This window comes from Mustela erminea, chromosome 5, assembly GCF_009829155.1.
Source record: "Mustela erminea isolate mMusErm1 chromosome 5, mMusErm1.Pri, whole genome shotgun sequence".
Classification (NCBI taxonomy): Eukaryota; Metazoa; Chordata; class Mammalia; order Carnivora; family Mustelidae; genus Mustela; species Mustela erminea.
Window position 1 is genome coordinate 8,446,949 of NC_045618.1, and position 20,539 is coordinate 8,467,487.

General features: G+C 42.0%; 1 protein-coding gene across 3 annotated transcripts in view; it reads right to left on the minus strand.

The window, feature by feature from the left end:
- AGBL1 (ATP/GTP binding protein like 1) overlaps positions 1 to 20,539 on the minus strand; it is a 730,233-nt gene that overhangs the window by 328,769 nt on the left and 380,925 nt on the right. For 2 of the 3 annotated variants that reach the window (XM_032342085.1, XM_032342083.1), the window contains exon 20: positions 9,211 to 9,342. In XM_032342085.1, coding sequence (XP_032197976.1) covers positions 9,211 to 9,342 — 132 coding nt within the window. Of the gene's footprint in view, positions 1 to 8,367; positions 8,438 to 9,210; positions 9,343 to 20,539 lie in introns of those variants that run through there. The other variant, XM_032342084.1, reaches the window with a different exon arrangement.

Below are 20,539 nucleotides of genomic sequence, written 5' to 3' on the forward strand. Positions count from 1 at the left end.
AAAAAGCATTTGACAAAGTACAGCATCCCTTCCTGATCAAAACTCTTCAAAGTGTAGGGATAGAGGGCACATACCTCAATATCATCAAAGCCATCTATGAAAAACCCACCGCAAATATCATTCTCAACGGAGAAAACCTGAAAGCTTTTCCGCTAAGGTCAGGAACACGGCAGGGATGTCCATTATCACCACTGCTATTCAACATAGTACTAGAGGTCCTAGCCTCAGCAATCAGACAACAAAAGGAAATTAAAGGCATCCAAATCGGCAAAGAAGAAGTCAAATTATCACTCTTCGCAGATGATATGATACTATATGTGGAAAACCCAAAAGACTCCACTCCAAAACTGCTAGAACTTATACAGGAATTCAGTAAAGTCTCAGGATATAAAATCAATGCACAGAAATCAGTTGCATTTCTCTACACCAACAGCAAGACAGAAGAAAGAGAAATTAAGGAGTCAATCCCGTTTACAATTGCACCCAAAACCATAAGATACCTAGGAATAAACCTAACCAAAGAGACACAGAATCTATACTCAGAAAACTATAAAGTACTCATGAAAGAAATTGAGGAAGACACAAAGAAATGGAAAAATGTTCCATGCTCCTGGATTGGAAGAATAAATATTGTGAAAATGTCTATGCTACCTAAAGCAATCTACACATTTAATGCAATTCCTATCAAAGTACCATCCATCTTTTTCAAAGAAATGGAACAAATAATGCTAAAATTTATATGGAACCAGAAAAGACCTCGAATAGCCAAAGGGATATTGAAAAAGAAAGCCAACGTTGGTGGCATCACAATTCCGGACTTCAAGCTCTATTACAAAGCTGTCGTCATCAAGACAGCATGGTACTGGCACAAAAACAGACACATAGATCAATGGAACAGAATAGAGAGCCCAGAAATAGACCCTCAACACTATGGTCAACTAATCTTCGACAAAGCAGGAAAGAATGTCCAATGGCAAAAAGACAGCCTCTTCAATAAATGGTGCTGGGAAAATTGGACAGCCACATGCAGAAAAATGAAATTGGACCATTTCCTTACACCACACACAAAAATAGACTCAAAATGGATGAAGGACCTCAATGTGCGAAAGGAATCCATCAAAATCCTTGAGGAGAACACGGGCAGCAACCTCTTCGACCTCAACCGCAGCAACATCTTCCTAGGAACAACGCAAAAGGCAAGGGAAGCAAGGGCAAAAATGAACTATTGGGATTTCATCAAGATCAAAAGCTTTTGCACAGCAAAGGAAACAGTTAACAAAATCAAAAGACAACTGACAGAATGGGAGAAGATATTTGCAAACGACATATCAGATAAAGGACTAGTGTCCAGAATCTATAAAGAACTTAGCAAACTCAACACCCAAAGAACAAATAATCCAATCAAGAAATGGGCAGAGGACATGAACAGACATTTCTGCAAAGAAGACATCCAGATGGCCAACAGACACATGAAAAAGTGCTCCATATCACTCGGCATCAGGGAAATACAAATCAAAACCACAATGAGATATCACCTCACACCAGTCAGAATGGCTAAAATCAACAAGTCAGGAAATGACAGATGCTGGCGAGGATGCGGAGAAAGGGGAACCCTCCTACACTGTTGGTGGGAATGCAAGCTGGTGCAGCCACTCTGGAAAACAGCATGGAGGTTCCTCAAAATGTTGAAAATAGAACTGCCCTATGACCCAGCAATTGCACTATTGGGTATTTACCCTAAGGATACAAACGTAGTGATCCAAAGGGGCACATGCACCCGAATGTTTATAGCAGCAATGTCCACAATAGCCAAACTATGGAAAGAACCTAGATGTCCATCAACAGATGAATGGATCAAGAAGATGTGGTATATATACACAATGGAATACTATGCAGCCATCAAAAGAAATGAAATCTTGCCATTTGCGACAACATGGATGGAACTAGAGCGTATCATGCTTAGCGAAATAAGTCAAGCAGAGAAAGACAACTATCATATGATCTCCCTGATATGAGGAAGTGGTGATGCAACATGGGGGCTTAAGTGGGTAGGAGAAGAATCAATGAAACAAGATGGGATTGGGAGGGAGACAACCATAAGTGACTTTTAATCTCACAAAACAAACTGAGGGTTGCTGGGGGGAGGGGGTTTGGGAGAAGGGGGTGGGATTATGGACATTGGGGAGGGTATGTGCTTTGGTGAGTGCTGTGAAGTGTGTAAACCTGGTGATTCACAGACCTGTACGCCTGGGGATAGAGTATTATGCCTCCATCAGAAAGGATGAATACCCAACTTTTGTAGCAACATGGACGGGACTGGAAGAGATTATGCTGAGTGAAATAAGTCAAGCAGAGAGAGTCAACTATCATATGGTTTCACTTATTTGTGGAGCATAACAAATAGCATGGAGGACATGGGGACTTAGAGTGGAGAAGGGAGTTGGGGGAAATTGGAAGGGGAGGTGAACCATGAGAGACTATGGACTCTGAAAAACAATCTGAGGGTTTTGAAGGGACGGGGGGTGGGAGGTTGGGGTACCAGGTGGTGGGTATTATAGAGGGCACGGATTGCATGGAGCACGGGGTGTGGTGCAAAAATAATGAATACTGTTATGCTGGAAATAAAAATAAATAAAATAAAAAAAAAAAAAAGAAAAAAGAAAAAAAAAAAAAGAAATGGTTTTTAAAGAAATGCAATTTTGTGGGATGCCTGGGTGGTCTCTACCTGCCACTCCCTCTGCTTGTGCTTTCTCTTTTTTCTCCCCTCTCTCTCTCACAAATAAATTTTTTAAATCTTAAAAAAAAAAAAAAGAAATGCAATTTTGTGAATTTCTAGGACATTGAACAGATCTCTTAATATCCCTGGGTTCTTACTGTCCCCATGTTTGATATAACTTAATTACATTAATATAACAATACAGTTGTTAATTATATTATAAATTACCTATGATATATGTGTAATGTAACACACTTATTCATATAATTTAGTATGATCTTTATGTTCCCACACAGCTTGCAGACCTGCAGCATCATCTGAGCAAGGAAACTGAGCTGCTAATGTCCTCACTTGAGTTTCCACAATTGCCCCCATAACTGGTTTCATCTCTCCACCCTTGTCCCCCTCTCCCTGTGATTCCTTCACCGCGCTTTTTCCTTCAAACTGTTCACCACAATTACAGTAAAATTAATGTTCATGTAATTAGCTGTTTATTTTCTATCTTCTCTGCAGTCCAGGAGTTCCATAGGGCAGGTCTGTCTCTCATTCACAGGAAAATCTCTACACACACATGTGCAGCCATTGAGGGCACTCCATAATTAGTTGCTGAAATAAATAGAATCTGCTCGCCCAGACCCTTAGGGGACTGCTTAGACATAAGTACACCATATACATATATATATGAAACACATATAGTGTATGTGTGTGTGTATCTATATCTATATATATCTCAACTAAAGTGATTTAAAAAACTTGAAAATAGTTTTAACTTATCAATGTTTTACCTTGCTGTAAAAATTCTAATTGGACATTATTTAAATGATCGCTCCTTTCTTTCTTAAGCAACCCTGATTTTCTTAATTCACATATCCCCTGTGCAAATGACCACACGTTCAATTTAATGGCGTGTCTCTCGGAAAGCTCTACCAGCTGTGATCCCCTCATTTACAAGGTGCAGTCGGAGTACCCCTCCTATATACCCACAGCTGATTCCATTCCTTAAATAATGGATTCCAAAGCTACTACAGCATTGATAGTAAACTCCTGATTCTATATCTCTTGATTTCACACAAACTGATCTATGGCAGAGCGAGAAAGGAAGATAATGACAGCTCTAACAGCTGGAGATGGTCTTGCTCTGTTTTGTAAATGAACGAGGCGCAGATGAACTCTGTGTATGAACTGACCCACGAGGCCTTGTTTCAGTGCTCCCAGGGATCTCCATCTTGGGTGGGAAAAGACTCGGGACGCTCAACTCTTTCCCTCCTGCTTGCTCTGTGCCCTTAAACTTAATCTGGGTTTCCAAAGCTTGAATATTATAATAGATACCTTTTCATTGGACACTCACTATGTATTTTACATGCATTAGCTCTTTTAATCATCACAAGTCTTCAGAGTAAGTTCTGTTATTATCTCATAATATAGAGACCTGTCAAGTCTCTTTTCAAGGGTCACAGAGATAGTAAGGGCAAATCCAGAATGTCAACCCAGATGTTCTGACATAGATCACATAAGCTTAGTCTAACCACTGCCAAGAACTACTTCTTCAGTAAGTATTATAATCCCATAGACTGTAAAGAGATACAAGGAATGAATGACAGAATGGACACACAGGGCGTGGCCCAGGAAGTGGCCTTCAGTGTGGTCTCAACACAGACCCAGCAGAGACCAAGAGACTAGACACGAAGCAGCGCTGAGAGTCATCTGCATCCCCATAGACACTGAATCCCATCTTTCCAGGAGCATCTGGGTCAAGAGCAGCCTCCGCTGATGGGGGAGGGGAGGATCCTGATTCATTAATTCCGGTTTTGAGGCATACGGTAGAAGCCCGAGTTGCATTTCAATTCATCTGCTCTCTGCGGACTCTTCCAAGCCCTGTCTGGCCTCCCAAATTCACAGAAAATATAACTCTCAAAAATGTGCTGACTATGAACTCCCCAGACAGCTCCCAACTCAGGACTCATTTCGAGGGAGAGGCCATCTCTGGGGCTCCAGTTCCCTGTGGTCGACCCTACAGAACTCAAATGTCTTCTCTCTCCTCTGAATTAAGCATGGGGCAAGGACCTGGCTGGGATTAGGGGTCAAAAGTATAAAATCTGGGGTTCACACTCCACGGTTTGAGTTGGAGCAGTCGTTTAACTCTGCTAACCCTCATTTTTGTCATCATTGAAGGGGGAGGGGTAGGACTAGACCCGACCTTGAGCGAGGGGGCAAAGCCATGGGCACCTTCAGTAAACGTGCAGTGTTTATTGTGCTCTTAAGAGGGGACTTTGCTGATGGGTGAAGGTTTAGAAGAGAGGGGAGTCGCTCTGCTCAAAATGTCAAACTTCCAAGATGGAAAAAACAGCTCTGAAAACCTCTCTTTGCTTTGTAGATTTCCCTTCTCCTCACTGAGATAATCCCCTGTTCACTAAGGAGGATTCCTTCCCGTTTTGACCTCCTCTTTCATCCTGAACTACAGAGCAGCAGACTCTCAGTTTAGCTTCTGTCTCACTGAGCACATGCTCTAGAAGACCTCTGAGGTCAGCACCGGAGGCAAGCCCTGGCGTTGAGTCACCAGGGTCCCCATCCCAGCTCTTGCTACCTCTGGGACCGTTAGACATTTCAGCTCATCTCTGCACCTCCCCTCCCTCACGTGGGAAATGGGGTGCTGTTCAAAGTCCCTATTCACTCCATAAACACTGCTTAAGCATACCCTATTCGAGAATAGACAGTCGTTGAGAAGATTAAAAGACTGAGTGTACGTGGGATGCCCCGGTGGTCTCCTTGCAGATGTTCCCAACTGGAAGCTTAGGAGAAAGATCAACGCCAGGAAAGGTCACGAACAAGAGATGCATCCCAGGCAGAGGTGCTGAACAACTCATCTCAATCTATCTCCCTCAATCCACTGTGATCCGCAACTAGCAGTTAAAATTCTTTAAGGCTCAAGTTTTAATTATCACAAAATTCACATCACTCCATTTCTTCAGATTTCTCTTAAAATAAAACTTAGTTAAAAATAATTCATATATATATATATACATTTTTTTCCCCCCAGGGAACGTCCTAACACCGCTCCTATCTGTCCCTCAGACATTTGTCCGTTGGGATCATCTACTCAACTCCACACCAATAGAGAGTTAATAAGTCTTCTCTGTGTTACCTCCTAATATTTCCATTCTTGAACATATTTTTTCTGTCCTTTTAAGTTTCTGATATTCTACCTCTTTCCCCAAATGCTATTTCTTAGAAATCCATGCTCTGCTCAGCTTCATTACATAAATACCTAGCATAGTGCCGGGCACATGGTACATAATCAATGAATGTTTACTTTTAAAAATACGTGTACCGGCTTTATTGAGGCATGTGAACAATGCGATGATTTTTAGGAAATGTATAGAGTTTTGCAGCCATTATCAATAATCCAGTTTTCGAACACTTTTGTCACCATAAAGACATGTCTTTTATGTTCATTCCAGTCAATCCTGCCCAAGGCAACCCCTGATCTGCTTCTTTACTCTGTAATTTTTTACTTTTTTGGAAATGTCACATAAATCGAACCCTGCATTTTTTTATTTGCCTCTGATTTATTTTTAAGTTTATGTTTTTGTATATACCGGTAGTTTATCTCTCTTTATTGGAGGAGAGGCAGAGGGAAAGGGAGAGGCAGACTCCCCACTGAGCCAGGAGCCTGACGTGGGACTCGATCCAAGGACCTGGGATCATGACCTGAGCCGAAGGCAGACACTTAACTATCTGAGCCACCAAGGTGCCCTAGATCTTTCCACCTTTCTAAAAGAAGCATTCAAAGCTACAACTTTTTTCTAAGCACTGTTTTAACTATACACCATACATTTTGATATATTGTATTTTTACTTTTATTCATTTTAGGATATTTTCTAATTTCCTTCTGATTTCTTCTCTGGCCCAGCAGTTATTTTTGAGTACGTTGTATGATTTCCAAATATTCAGACATCTCCCAGAATCTTACAAAAGTTGATCCAAAGTTTAATTCTGTCATGGCAAATGAACATACTTGTATGGTCTAGTATAAGGGCTACCTAGGATAATTCTGATGTGGACTCAAAGACAATGTATATTCTTCTGTTTTAAGAACTGTTACGTATATATCAATCATATGTATCAATCAGGTCATGTCTTCTCTAGTTACTAATTTTCTGTTTGGTTGTTCTATTGCTTACTGAGAGGAATATTAAAATAACCAACTACCATTACTGAATTTTTAAATTTCTTCCTTCAATTCTGCCAATTTTTGTTTATATATTTGGGGGTATACACATTCACTTACATTCATTATACCTTTCTGATTAATTATTCTATTCACTATTACACTGGATGCTATCCTACGTCTCGAAGGCTGTTGACTTTTTTTTCAACATCTGTTTCTCTATTACTTAAGATTAGTCATTTTGGATTGACCTTCAAGTTTAATGACTGATTCTCCTGCCACTGCAGGTCTGCTCATGAGCCTATCTAGGGAAACGTTCACTTTGGTTGTGGGACTTTTCGGTGCAAGAATGAACTTCCTGGCTTTCTTCCTCCGTCCCTCTCTCCCTCTGTCTCTCCTTCCTGTCTCCCTCCGTCTTTCCATCCTTCCTTCCTTCCTTCCTTCCTTCCTTCCTTCCTTCCCTCCTTCCTTCTTCTCTTCCAGATTCTAATTCTGTATCAAAATCCCCATGACTGTGGTTGGGGCTTGGAGTAAAGAGGACATTGAAGATAACCTGTTGGTTCTGCTCTAATCGCCTTGAGGGACCCTCTCCTGACCACCAGGAGTCCCGCATCTGGAGGACATGAAGGAGAGAGTGAAGAAAGACTGAGGCAGGAGGGGAGGTATTTCTAGGTGGAATAGCAGTTCGGTGGATCTCTCTCTCTTTTATACTCATTAACCCAGGGAATGAAGCTATTGTATACGCAGTAAATTCATATATCCAGAATAATAAAGAATTTGGAAGAGGTAGGTACCATGATAATTGTAATATTGGGATTTATAGTAGGAAATATGTATTTGTCCTTCATCCCTAGTCCCTGACATGGGGCTCCTACAACCCTTATAAACTCCTAAGTGGTAAGAGCATTAGGAGCATCTTTTGTTCTAATGAGGCAATTCTGGGAGGGCTCCTGGACCAGGCTATCCCCACTGGGGATGGGAGTGGGAAGAGGAGCTGGGGACAAGTTAATAACTGACCACAGCTACATGAAGAAGCCTCCATAAAATCCCAATAAATGGGGTTTGGAAAGCTTCTAAGTTGGTGAGCACATTCACATGCCCGGAGGATGATACCCACCCCCGACCCCACGGGACAGAAGCTCTTGTACTGGGACACTGCCAGTCCCTGCCCTGTATGTTTCTTATCTGGCTGCTCACCTGCATCCTTTATCATACCCTTTAATAAACAGGAAACAGTCAGGAAGTGCTTCCCTGAGCTCTGTGAGCCACTCCAGCAAATCACTGAATCCACGGCAGGAGGGGAGGTCATGGGACCCTCCAACTGAGAGCTAAGTCAGACAGAAGTCATGGGGAACCTGGAACCTGACTACTGGTGACATGCATCTGAAGGAGGAGGCAGTCCTGTGGGACTGAATCCTTAAGCTGTGGGATCTGCTGCTGTTTCTAGGTGGATAGCGTCAGGATTGAGTTCCATTGCAGGACACCCAGCTGGTGTCTCAGAAGTCCCTGGTGGGGTAAAACCCCCACAGATCTGGCGGCAAGTGTCGGAAGTTCTGTGTGAAAGTAAAGGAGAAAGACGCAGGAGAACTGGAGGGTTTTCCAACTCAGTAATTTTTCTTCATTTTCTATATACACTTGAAATAAAGGCCAGCTTTTATTTTGTATTTGGACAATGTTGCCTCATCAACGTCTCTTCCCTGTATCCTAACAGTAAGAAGTCCCTCCTTCTTCACCCCTCCTTACCTTCCCCATTGGTTCAGTGGGGGAATCCCTGAGCTCTAGCCACTGGGACCCAGAAAAAACAGAATTAGCTTCAGTGGATCACTGCTCTGCTTTTCAGAGCGTGCTCACACAGAGGGGTGCAGAGGGTCTGATTTTCTTTCAACCCTTCATAGTTATTTAAGATCCTTTCATATACAGTATCATTTTGTTGCTCTCATAAACATGAAACAGAAGCAGTATTTGTACTCTCCTCATTTCACAGGGGACGAACGGTGGTTCAGCGAGGTGGCATTAGTAACAACTCCTAGGTGCACAGTTAATAATTGTAAAGCCAGGCATTAAACGGAAGCTTCCTTTCTCCAATTTTTATGCCCGTTGCACTACATCATATCATCTAGAAAACAAAACACAGCAACCAGGTAGGAAAGCTATTATTCATCAAAAATAGAGAGAGGTTGTACATGCCTCCAACCTGTTTGTATTATAATCCTACAGTCGAAATAATGAAAATGCTTATTTAGGGGGGAAAAATGGGTGGGGCATGTGTCTCAAAGGCAAGAATATGGACATAAAGTGTCTTTTGTCATTGTCCCCAGAGACTTACCCTGTAGCCGATGTCTTCCAAGAGATTCGATGTGCCCACACTGGACTCTGCTTGCCACAAGGTCTCCTTGATGCTACAGCCATAAAGGAATACATTCTTCTTTTGAGAGTGGCCATGGAAATCACAGAAGACCTACAATGGCCAAACAAAGGAGAAAAAAAACAAAACCCAGGTCAGATCTATTGTCGTCATCGTCTTCTTCTTCTTTTTTAGGATTTTATTTATTTATTTGAGAGAGAGAGAGAAAGAAAGGAAGAGAGAAAGAACATAGGCAGGGAGGAGGGGAAGAGGGCAAGGTAAAAACAGGCTCCCCACTGAGCAGGGAGCTGGATGCGGGATTTAATCCCAGGACCCTCAGATCATGACCTGAGCCAAAGGCAGAAAGTTAGCCAAGGAGCCACCCAGGCACCCCAAGTCTATTGGTTTCTTAAAAGTCTGAAGTGTCAACTTTCTCAGACAAATACTGCTTACTTAGCAGAGCCTGTTGCATGAGGATCACTGGTGATCTTGGTAAGAGTTGGTTGTATTGGTACAGCCAGGCACTAGACCTGTGAATGAATCCATCTGGCTCGGACCCAAAGAACCACCCAGCTTACCTGGATGATTCTAACATAGTCTCACTGGAAATAATGTGTAGTTTCTGCTTAAGCCACTGAGTTTGGGGGTTGTTTGATATCCAGCAAAAACCAACTGCCAATAAGCTGTGTTCTTAATCTAAGTATTTACCTCCCTTCCTTCCTCATGTAAAATACACTCATCTCCTCCCCCAAGGAAGCCTCCCTGAACACCCATCCTGTCACAGGATCAGACCCTCAGTCCAAACTCCCATGATGGTTGCCAGACCCCACATGTGCCTCCTCCTGATCCATGAACTAAAAAGGCCAGTCACCTGCCTTCCAACCACCTACACACAATGCTGGAATGACGAAACATTATCCCCAATAAACACTCATGTTTCAAAGAGGAGGAGTAGGATGGACACAGCAGTCACCTGTCCATAACGATTCTGAAATAATAGTGGGCAGACACTGAGAGGTTCCTATATACGGAGTATAATTTAATTAAATATTATAATATTATGTTTCCTCCCTGAAATCAGAAAAAGACCTGATGCTACCAATGGCATTTGGTGATGCAATTGAGAAAAGAGGAAAAAGAAATGCAAGAGAAAAAATAAAAGGCATAAGATTTGAAAGGCATAAATAGCAAGGTCTTTATTCTCTTAAAGACTGTAAAACATAGAATATAAAAATCTGTATGTACATACGAAATCACAGATTAGAATGTCAATATCTAAAAGTCAAGTCCACTTATATATCCTATCAATGTACAAATAAAAGCCTAAATTTCAAAATGGGATTTAAAATAGCTGGAAAGTGGGATGGCTGGGTGGCTCAGTCAGTTAAGCATCTGCCTTTGGTTCAGGTCATGATCCTGGGGTCCTAGGATTGAGTCCCACGTCAGGCTCCCTGCCACATGGGGAGTCTCCATCTCTCTGCCACTCCCCCTGCATGTGCACTCCCTCTGTCTCTTCTGACAAATAAGTAAAATCTTTTTAAAAATAGCAGAAAGCATTAATCTCTTAACTTTAAAGATGTGTAAGACACATTATTGAGAAAAACGAAAATTTGCAATTCTTAGCAAATTTACCTACCTGGGTTCAATGCAATTTCAGTCAAAACCCACAGAGGGTGTTTTGTTGTTTCTTTACCTTCTGGAAACTTACAAGCTGATTTCAAACCAAACTGAAAATGCAAGGAACCAAGAAGACTGAGCCAGTCTTGACAAAGAATGAGAAAACTGGACGAATTACGTAGAAATATCCAAACTTGTTTTGAAGTTACAGTGTTTCATACACAGTATTATTGATAAAACATAAATCAGTCAATGGAGGAAAATAGATATTCCAGAAAGGGACTCTTATATATAGTCACTTGGTTTATGACAAATTTGATACTCCTGATACATCGGGAGAAAGGGTCTTGGAAGACTCATGGTCCCATGTAAAAAAGGTAGAAAATAAAAATAAATGTGCATCCCTACTTCACACTATATTAAAAAATAAATTCCACACAGAAGGTAAATCCTAATAAGAGAAATAAAGTAAAACAGCTACTTGGGGATAACAAAATAGGCTACTCTGTATGACCCTGGAGTTGGGATACAGTTTTTGGAGGAAACAAACAAGAAATACATATAAATGAAAAATACTTAAAAATTAGATAGAGTCAGGGGTGTCAGGGTAGCTCCATTGGCTAAGCATCTGACTCTTGGTTTTGGCTCAGCCCATGATTTCAGGGTTGTGAGATGGAGTCCTGTGTTGGTCTCCAAGTCCAGCATGGAGTCTACTTGAGAGTCTGTCTCTCCCTCTCCCCTCTGATATTCTCTCTCTCTCAAATAAATAAAGAAATCTTTTAAAAACATTAGATATAATCCAAAGGCAGTTGCTTGCCTGACTGAGCTAGCCAGGCATCCTGCTTTTCTACTATTTTAAATCCAATTTTTGAATTTAGATTTTCATTTGTACATTGATAGGGTTTACAGGTGGACGTGACATTTAGGTATTGACATTCTAACCTATGATTTTGTATGTTACAAAGACATTACGAAGAATGTAAAAAGGCAAACCAAAGAGTGAAAAGACCCATTTATAATATATATATCCCACAAATAAATATATATATATATCTCTATACATCAATGAGGAAAAGAAAGAAAACCCACTTTTTAAAAAATGGGTAAAAATCTTCCACTGACATTTCACAGAAGAAAATGTCCAAAGGGCTATTAAGAATGTGAAAAGGCAAACCAAAGAATGAAAAGACCTATTTGTAATATATATATCTCTCACAAATATATATATACACCTCACAAATAATATATATAAATATATGTATTTTTATATGTATTATATATATATATATATCAACAAGCAAAAGAAAGACAAGAAAAGAAAGACAACCCATTTTTTTAAAATGGAAAATATCTTCCATCGACATTTCACAAAAGAGAATGTCCAAAGGGCTATTAATCATCAATATCAAGAAACTCTAATTTGCATACCACAATGAGATGCCACCGTCTCTCAGGGCTTATAAGGATGTTAACATCATGAAGACAGACAACACCAAGTGGTGACCACAAGACAGAAGAAAACAAACCCTTGAATCCAATTTGTCGACAATAAATTGATGACACTCCTTTAGAAAATAATTAGGGATTGTCTTCTAAAGCTGAATATGCAGATATTCTAAAAACCTCCCCGCAGAAATGCATGCACTGAGCACCAGAAGATATCAAGAATGTACACAGCAGCACTATTTTTATTAGCTTAAAACTGTAACCAGCATAATGGATTAATTAATCGTGATAAAATCATTTGACAGAATATTGCTGAACACAGAGAGAAAAAATAAAAGCAAGCTAGACACAAAAGAGTACATCTAAGGATTTCTTTTTTTTTTTTAAGTTGTATTTATTTGTTTGAGAGGGGGTGGAGAGGGAGCAGGATCAGGGGGAGGGGCTGAGCAGGGAGCCTGATGCAAGGCTTGGTCTCAGGCCCCTGGGATCATGATCAGGGATTTCTTTTAAATGATGCTCAGAAATAGGCAAAACTAATATGGTGGTAGAAATTAGGGTTGTGTTTATTTTGGGGAACAGGGTATTATTGTCTGATGTGTCTGGATTGCTGGTCAAGTTCTTTTTCTTGATTTGGTGGGAGTTACATGGTGAGTACATTTTGAGACAGTTTATCAAGCTGTGCAGTAGTAATCTGTGTTCTTAAAATTAACAGATGATCCCTATGCATAGTGTGTTTCAAAAGAGACAGAAATCCTAATATTTTATTTTTTTTTAAGATTTTTATTTATTTGACAGACACAGATCACAAGTAGGCAGAGAGACGGGCAGAGAGAGGAGGAGGCAGGCTCCCTGCTGAGCAGAAAGCCCGATGTGGGGCTCGATCCCAGAACCCTGGGATCGTGACCTGAGCCGAAGGCAGAGGCTTTAACCCACTGAGCCACCCAGGTGCCCCAGAAATCCTAATATTTTAAAGAGTTATTTCCTCACGTCGGTTTCTTAGTCTCTAGAAATCCAGCCTTTGCATGTTAAGTTAAGGACACAGAGTAGGTACCTGAAGGTGTTTGTCAAATTTAAGATGCAGAATTGAGGGTATGTAATAGCAGAGCAAACAAGTAAGAGTGGAAATTGTTAAGTGGCAAAAAGAACAGGATTAGCAAAAACAGAAATACTTAAAGTGGAATAAATGCGATGTCCTACAATCAGATTCAAACAAGGGCCCAAGTGAAGGATAGACACGTTTCACTAAGAAGTAGATTTTGAATGAGGGATCCAGAGGTTTTCGATGGCAATTCATTCAGAATAAACCAGAGGCCGCAGATGTCAAAAATTAATCTAATCACAACTGCCTCTGGAGAAGTAAAGAGGCCATATATTAAGAGAACAATCAGTCCAATGCACCTCCTACTGGCCAATTTATGTCTAATAGAGTGTTTCTCATGCCTGAGTATGGCATTTTAGAAAATGCCAGGACACCTCAAGAAGGAGGAACCAGAAAGCCAGGAGAAATGGGGATGTCTATAAACAAAGGACAACTAAAGATATGGGAGATGTTTATCCCAGAAGTAAAAAAAGGCTCAAAGGGGTCTTGATAGGAGACCCACAGATTTCCGAATTCTCCCAGTGGGAACATGAATAAATGTACTTGCTGTCAGAAAGCAGGGGAAGGCAAAAGGAAAGATCATGTGCACCCAGATTCCAGCTCTATGTTAAATTCAACAGTTGTTGAATATCTATTGCTGGCAAGAAATAACTCTCCATGGTTATAGCTGTCTTGATATGCTGTGTCCCGCTTTTAAAAACTTCCGTTCTCTGGAAATGTTTCAGCAGAAGCCAGATGAATGGTTATCAGTGAAGTTGTTGGTGAAGTTAGACTGGATGATGATTTTTTGGTGTGTGATTAAAGCACTGAAGTTCACTGCATGAACAGGAATTTGTTGACAGCAGAAGGGCATCCCAGGATGCCCGGGGTGCATGAATAAAGCCATAAACACACACACACCTCAAAGAACACTAAAGGGCCAAGTGAGTTAATGGTCTGCCCAGCCACGGCCCAAGCTCCGATGGCAGCTTAGAACTGAGAAGCTGTGTTGCTCTGTTGATGGGCCATGGGAGTAGGGAAGCATCAGAGGTATCAGGACTGATTTTCTGGAAACAAGCTTGTTGAAGAACAAGGGGGGCTGATTTGCTCGGGAGCCAGAATGTGGGTTTTTGGACAGACCAAGTATGTATGAGATGAGGGTTTTGAGGACTAATGGATTCTAGATTGTTCTGTATGTTCACCTTTCTGTCCTTCTCTTTCTCCTGTCAGTAACAGACAGCTGCTGCTGCTACATTGGGGGGATCATTAAATTACATTTTAAATTTTCTGTTAGCAGAAAAGTATTTAAGTATTTTTTTCTCTCCAACAAAACAAGAAAATAATTTTATCTTTCTTAATTGGGGTCTTTTAGTCTTGGTTTAGGTTGAAGTCTGATAAGAAAATAAATCTCCCCAGTGTCTAGAGACCACTGAGCTCTGGGTGCCAGAGCCAAAATGATGAGCAGATTTGGGAGGAGGGAGTCAGTTCGATGACAAGTCACATCCCACACAGGACACAAAACAAAAGCAAAGAAACAGTGAATGAGCAGAGAAAGTCGTTCCCTAAAGAGTGGGGTAATCAAGCAAAGGCTCAGAGAAAAGCAGAACACAGAAAACGTAGGGGTTGAAAGAGAAACGAGAGATGGGAAGAACGGTGCGGGCTCCTGGTGCTTTCCATTGCTCTAAGAATACAGGACTTCTTTCCTTCAAAACTCTCTATCTTACTATTTGGACTACTTTGAGCAAGACACTATTACTTCTAACCAATAGATCCCCTAGGCCAGTGTTTCTCCATCCTGTCTCTGCACTAAAGTCTCCTGAGATTATAAAAATACCGATGCCTGGAGCCCACCTCCAGAAAGTTTTAGTTAATTGGTCTGCAGTGACACCAGAACTGTGGGATTTTTTTAACTTTTCCAAGTGATTCTAACGCGCAGCTCGGGTTGAAAACCACTCTGGTCCCGTCAAGAGTTGAGAGCAGTGGATCTCACGTGTCAGGAGTGTTAGAATCGCCTGGAAGAGTTTCCAAAGTACAGTCTGTAAACCACTCCCCAGCAATAATGCGATTCAAGTAAGTCTGGGGTGGGCGCCGGGAGTTTGCATTTCTAGCAAGTCCTTGGTGATGCTGAGACCTTGGACCTAAGCCCATGTTTTGGAAGTCTCTAGGCTAACGGAACCAACAGAACCATTGGAGCTTTAATCCTCTGCCGTCACAAATTTGCCACCAACCTTTGCACCTCAGTGTCTCTATGTGAATTAAACACCCACCATTCTTATGAAAAGCGTGCAAAAAAAAAAAAAAAAAAAAGAAGAAGAAGAAGAAGAAGAAGAAGCTATGCCTTAGCAACAGATTTCTCAATAAAGCCAGAAGCTTTGCCTTCATGGTGACAGGGCGCCCCTTAAATGCTCAAGTCAACTGAAGAAAAGAGTTTTCTTTCCCCCCACCCCCCCGATCCTGACAGACTCTGGAAGCTGAGCTAAATGATGGAGTAGAGACCTAGTCACCTGTGGGACTGAGCCCTGCTTAGCCCTGGGACTTCTAGTGGCCTCTGGAGACTCAAAATAGAGGAGACGCTGACATTGTCCTGCTTTTGCTCAAATGACATCTCTAAAAATAAATGCTTGTTAATTATAAGAAACATGTATGCCTCTATACTATAGGTGGTAATTATAAGACAAATTATCAAGTTATTTCTGTTGAGGGAGCTTTTTCCTTCCAAAGGAAGATGTAGTGCTTATTTTTCCTTTCGGTAGAATTCTGTGCCAGGTGGGTAGGAAGTGTGCCCAGTGGTGGCACTCGAACATTCATGGGCTAACCTATGGTCTTATCTTGCTTATTTATCAATTGACTCAGCAAATATTTACCGGATGCTTGCTTTGTGGCAGGAGAAATTAAAATGTTAATACAGCGTTATTCTTAATAGAACAATAGTTATTTTATTGAAGACTTATAATGTTTCAGATAATGAACTAAAAACTTAATACACATGATCTCATGATGAAGCGGGTGCTACCATTATCCCCATTTTGCAGCCGAGAAAACTGAATTCAGATCAAATAAGTAACTTATCTTTTCCAGGCACACCCAAGTCTGCACTTCTCTTAAGTACGTGAATAAATATCTGAGCCCCAGTATGTCCTAACCCAGAATCCAGGCTTCAAAACACTTTTTATTAAATATTTTATTTATTTATTTGACAGAGAGATCACAAGTACGCAGAGAGGCAGGCAGAGAGAGAGGAGGAAGCAGGCTCCCCACCAAGCAGAGAGCCCAATGTGGGGCTCAATTCCAGGACCCTGAGATCATGACCTGAGCCGAAGGCAGAGGTTTAACCCACTGAGCCACCCAGGTGTCACAATGCTTCAAAACACTTTTAAAATTTCTGTATTGCCTTTTCCAGGAACTTGTGTTCGGATGATCCCATGAGTAAAGAGGAAATCATATTGCCACGAGAGGAGGATGGAAGTAGAGGTAGGAACAGGGTCAATGGAGGGGTATGTGCACAAGTCCAGGTGCACCATTCACACTGTGCTTCATAATGATGGTGCCCATGAGGGTGTGCAATGTAGGGGTCCTAGGATTCTCGAGGCAGAGGGAAGGGTGTTCCTAATTTGAGTCTCACTGGGTGAGAGCCATCTAAGCCAAGGGAATGAGAAAGAAGGCATCATGGATCTGAGGAGTTTCACCCATTGAGAATAAGACTGCGGAGTGAAAGGAAAGGAGAATGGACCTCAAGGCCTACAAGCGGGCAGTGGGCAGATCAGTGATACCCCTGCACACCACTCTGGGATGTCTGGACATTTCTCCGAAGGTGGTGAAGGAGCCATTAAAGTGTTTGCACAGGAGGAACAGTATGGTCAGGTCACCAGGACAGGAGTTTGAAGAGTAGACTAGAGGGATGGACACCAGGCCCCAAGAGTTGACGAAGGCTTAGCTAATGCAGCAGAAGTATGGCGCTTAAGGAAGCTTAAGCATGGAGAGAAAGGAAGTTGAGTGAGAGGGGAAGGCAGTAAAATCTACAGGAGTTGGAGACAAAATGGATCTAGGGGCCAAGTGAGGAAGAGGTTAAGGATACTCCCTAGATTTCTGGCTTAAGTGAACAGGCAACATGATTGTGCTTTTCCCCAAGGCAAAGAATATAGGCAGGGATGAAGATCTGGAGGTTTCATTTCATTAAGTTGTGTTTTGCTTGAGCTGGAGTGGTTAGTTTTGAACTTGCTTGCCCTGGGCTAAACTGACTCCCCTGCGTCTCGCTTTCTCCATCAGCAAACTATATGGCGTTGATTGGATTACGATTTTGAAATCAGGCTCTTCTGCATCTCCCCGGTACCTTTGCCAATGAATTCTTGTCTGAGCTAAATTGCAAGGTTAATTTAATTCATGCAAACGTGAGTTCCATCATTTCTTGCTCAACAAAGAGATCGTTTGGGGCCACATTGCTATGCTCCTCACGTGCCTTCCCCACCCTTTGCCTCCATTCCTTGGTCCCATTCTTGTTCCTCTGTAAGCTAATTGGGCCCTTTATGCAAGAGGTTAACCCCCATCTCAAATGCACCCCCCCACCCAGGCATTCTCCTGCTCCCCATAGCATACCTATCCCTGATTGTGTTTACTGCTCTGCCAGCTTTAAGTTGCTGTGTTTTCCATTCCTGACATCTGGGTCTTATTCCTGCTTCCCAGCAGTGAGACCTCTGCATTATTTATGCCACTGCCACAGGAAAATGAAGGTGAGGCTGAACTGTGAGAAGGCACATTCTGGGGTATGTGATGGAAACCCAGAACAGCAATGCTTCCAATTAAGCTAAGCAAGGCTCACAAAGGCCCTGGAGACTCCAACGTGTGCACAATACTTTGCAGGCGGCATTCAGCCCAAGCTCGAGTGGAACATCTCTATGAGGGAAATGATATTGGTGGCATAGCCAACTGTCTTCCAAGAGCCCCATCTGCAAGACCAAATTTTCCAGACCGTTTACAGACAGTCATGCTCTCTCCTTAGTGTTTCGTCTGCGTGACAGCAACATCCAGTCATGGCTGAGGCGAACCACAGGGGGCCTGGGCAGAATTTATTCCTAAAACTACCTAAGAGGAGATTTTACGCTCCATTCCCTTTCCTAAAGGGAAAGACTTTTACTAAAATTGGGCAACTATGGGCTAAGGTTCCAACATGGCCTTAGAAAAAGCAGCCTTTGCTTACAGATCACTTGGGTCCGCTCCAATGGCAAGCGTGGGGTGATTATTTCACATTAAACTCAGAAGAAGCTTCAATAACTAACCAGCAATGAGACTGCCCAGAGTGAGACCCTTTATTACATGTTATAAAATGCTGAAGGACGTTTTTCTGACATCCCATTGCTATGTATTACATTTTCATTCTTTCCAAGATAATTTAATTACACTGAACATGCCCATGAAAATTAACATGAAACGTACAATCTAATACGTGGCTCTGTCTCGGACATAACAGTCTCTGGTAACTAATGTTAAGTTTAATATCTGCTATTTACTAGACTGACTGATAGGTATCAGTCACACTGGTAAGATTTTACACACATCTACACTCAGTATCGACATCCTGCAAGGACGGTATCATCCAAATTTTCAGATGAGGTTCCCACTTCTCCTAAAGTTAAAGGAGGTTAACCGCTTGCCCATGGCCACCCATTACAAAGCAATGTTTCACCTCAGACTTTGATCAGTCTGGCTTTAAAGGTTTTCCACAATAAAATATTTTAAATCATCGGATGTGCCAGTGATGAAGAAAAATATAACAAGATTGTCAATTACCAATATTCAAATGGAACTGCTGGGCTTACTCTGAGCTCCTACCTTGGCTAATTTCCACTCCCTGTCTCTGGCTGGCTGGACCTCTGTGAGCAGTGAGGGGGATACCCTGAGAGGGCATTCAGAAGGTTCCTCGGGAGTTAGAACTGTTCCTTTTCCCCACTTTTAGAGGTGGGAGGGAGAGAAGCACCAGCCCGGGTGTCACGTTTGGACACAGTCCCAGTGATCTGACAGCCTGGGTGAGGCCACTGCCTTCTGTCTCACTCAGTTATAGGTACTGAGGCTCTCAATGTAGAAGCATTGATCTACCCATTTTGTGCACCACTCGCAATCAGGGTAGATTGGTTATTGGGACCCTTGTCTTCCCCAAGCTGTGGGGCCTAGACTAATCTTTTTGACCCGTTGTGGATGTCCAGGTTGTCTGGATAAACCTAAAGGGTGGATACAAATGCTGACCCACTACCATGCTTACTTCCTCCATGTAAGAAGGCTTACCTCAGTCTCCTGATTTGCATTCCTATCTTCAAGGGCTGTCAGTAGTCTTGGCTCCCGAGGCTCTCTTGGGCTTTATGGTTGGCAACTCCCACTTTCTGGGACTAGAACTTTGAGGTCTACATCCAGTGCCATTTGCTGTGATCAATGTTACCTTGCTCCACTCACCAACCAGTCCTCCTCAAACATGTGTACTGAGCAGATGCAGCACAAGTCCCCTGTTTCTTCATCTGATGTCTGTTTTTACCTGTGGCCCTCCCTCGTAGACAGCAGTCTTATGGCAAAATTAGCCCATCTGGTCCTGTCTCCACACATTTCTTGCCTCCTCCCCATTCCACAAGCTCTAGGAAGAAGCACCATCACATTAATTTAGGGAGCTACCCTCCTACTTTCCCCTCCACTCAACCTCGTAGCTTTGTTCTGTCTCACAAAAATGTGACAAAGAGGGAACTGGCTCAAAGTTCTTTGAAAAATCTGACTGACCCTCCCCGTGGCACATAGAAAACCCCAGATTTCCACCCCTGTGATGCACACAAAAGATACATTAGAGATACCAGCAAGGGAGAAAGAAGGAAACTTCTCTGCTTGTCAACATAAATTTATTCAAGAAACTTTAGCAATTCACTTAAATGTGAAAGTACTAGTGTCTATAAAAATACCTACAGAACATGGTTTCTGGTATTTAGAGAAGCACTGTTTAATCTGTATTCGGATACAGTGGGAACAATTTTAAATAAAAGAATATGGAATCAAATTTAATTTTTTTTCACCCAGGACCTCCGAGAACATTCTGTACCCCCTGAACCACATCCTTACACATGAAAAGAGGGGAATTCTAGATGTAGTACCTTAGCATGAATCAACAAAAATGAGCAAAAATAACACTTGTCCTTCTGC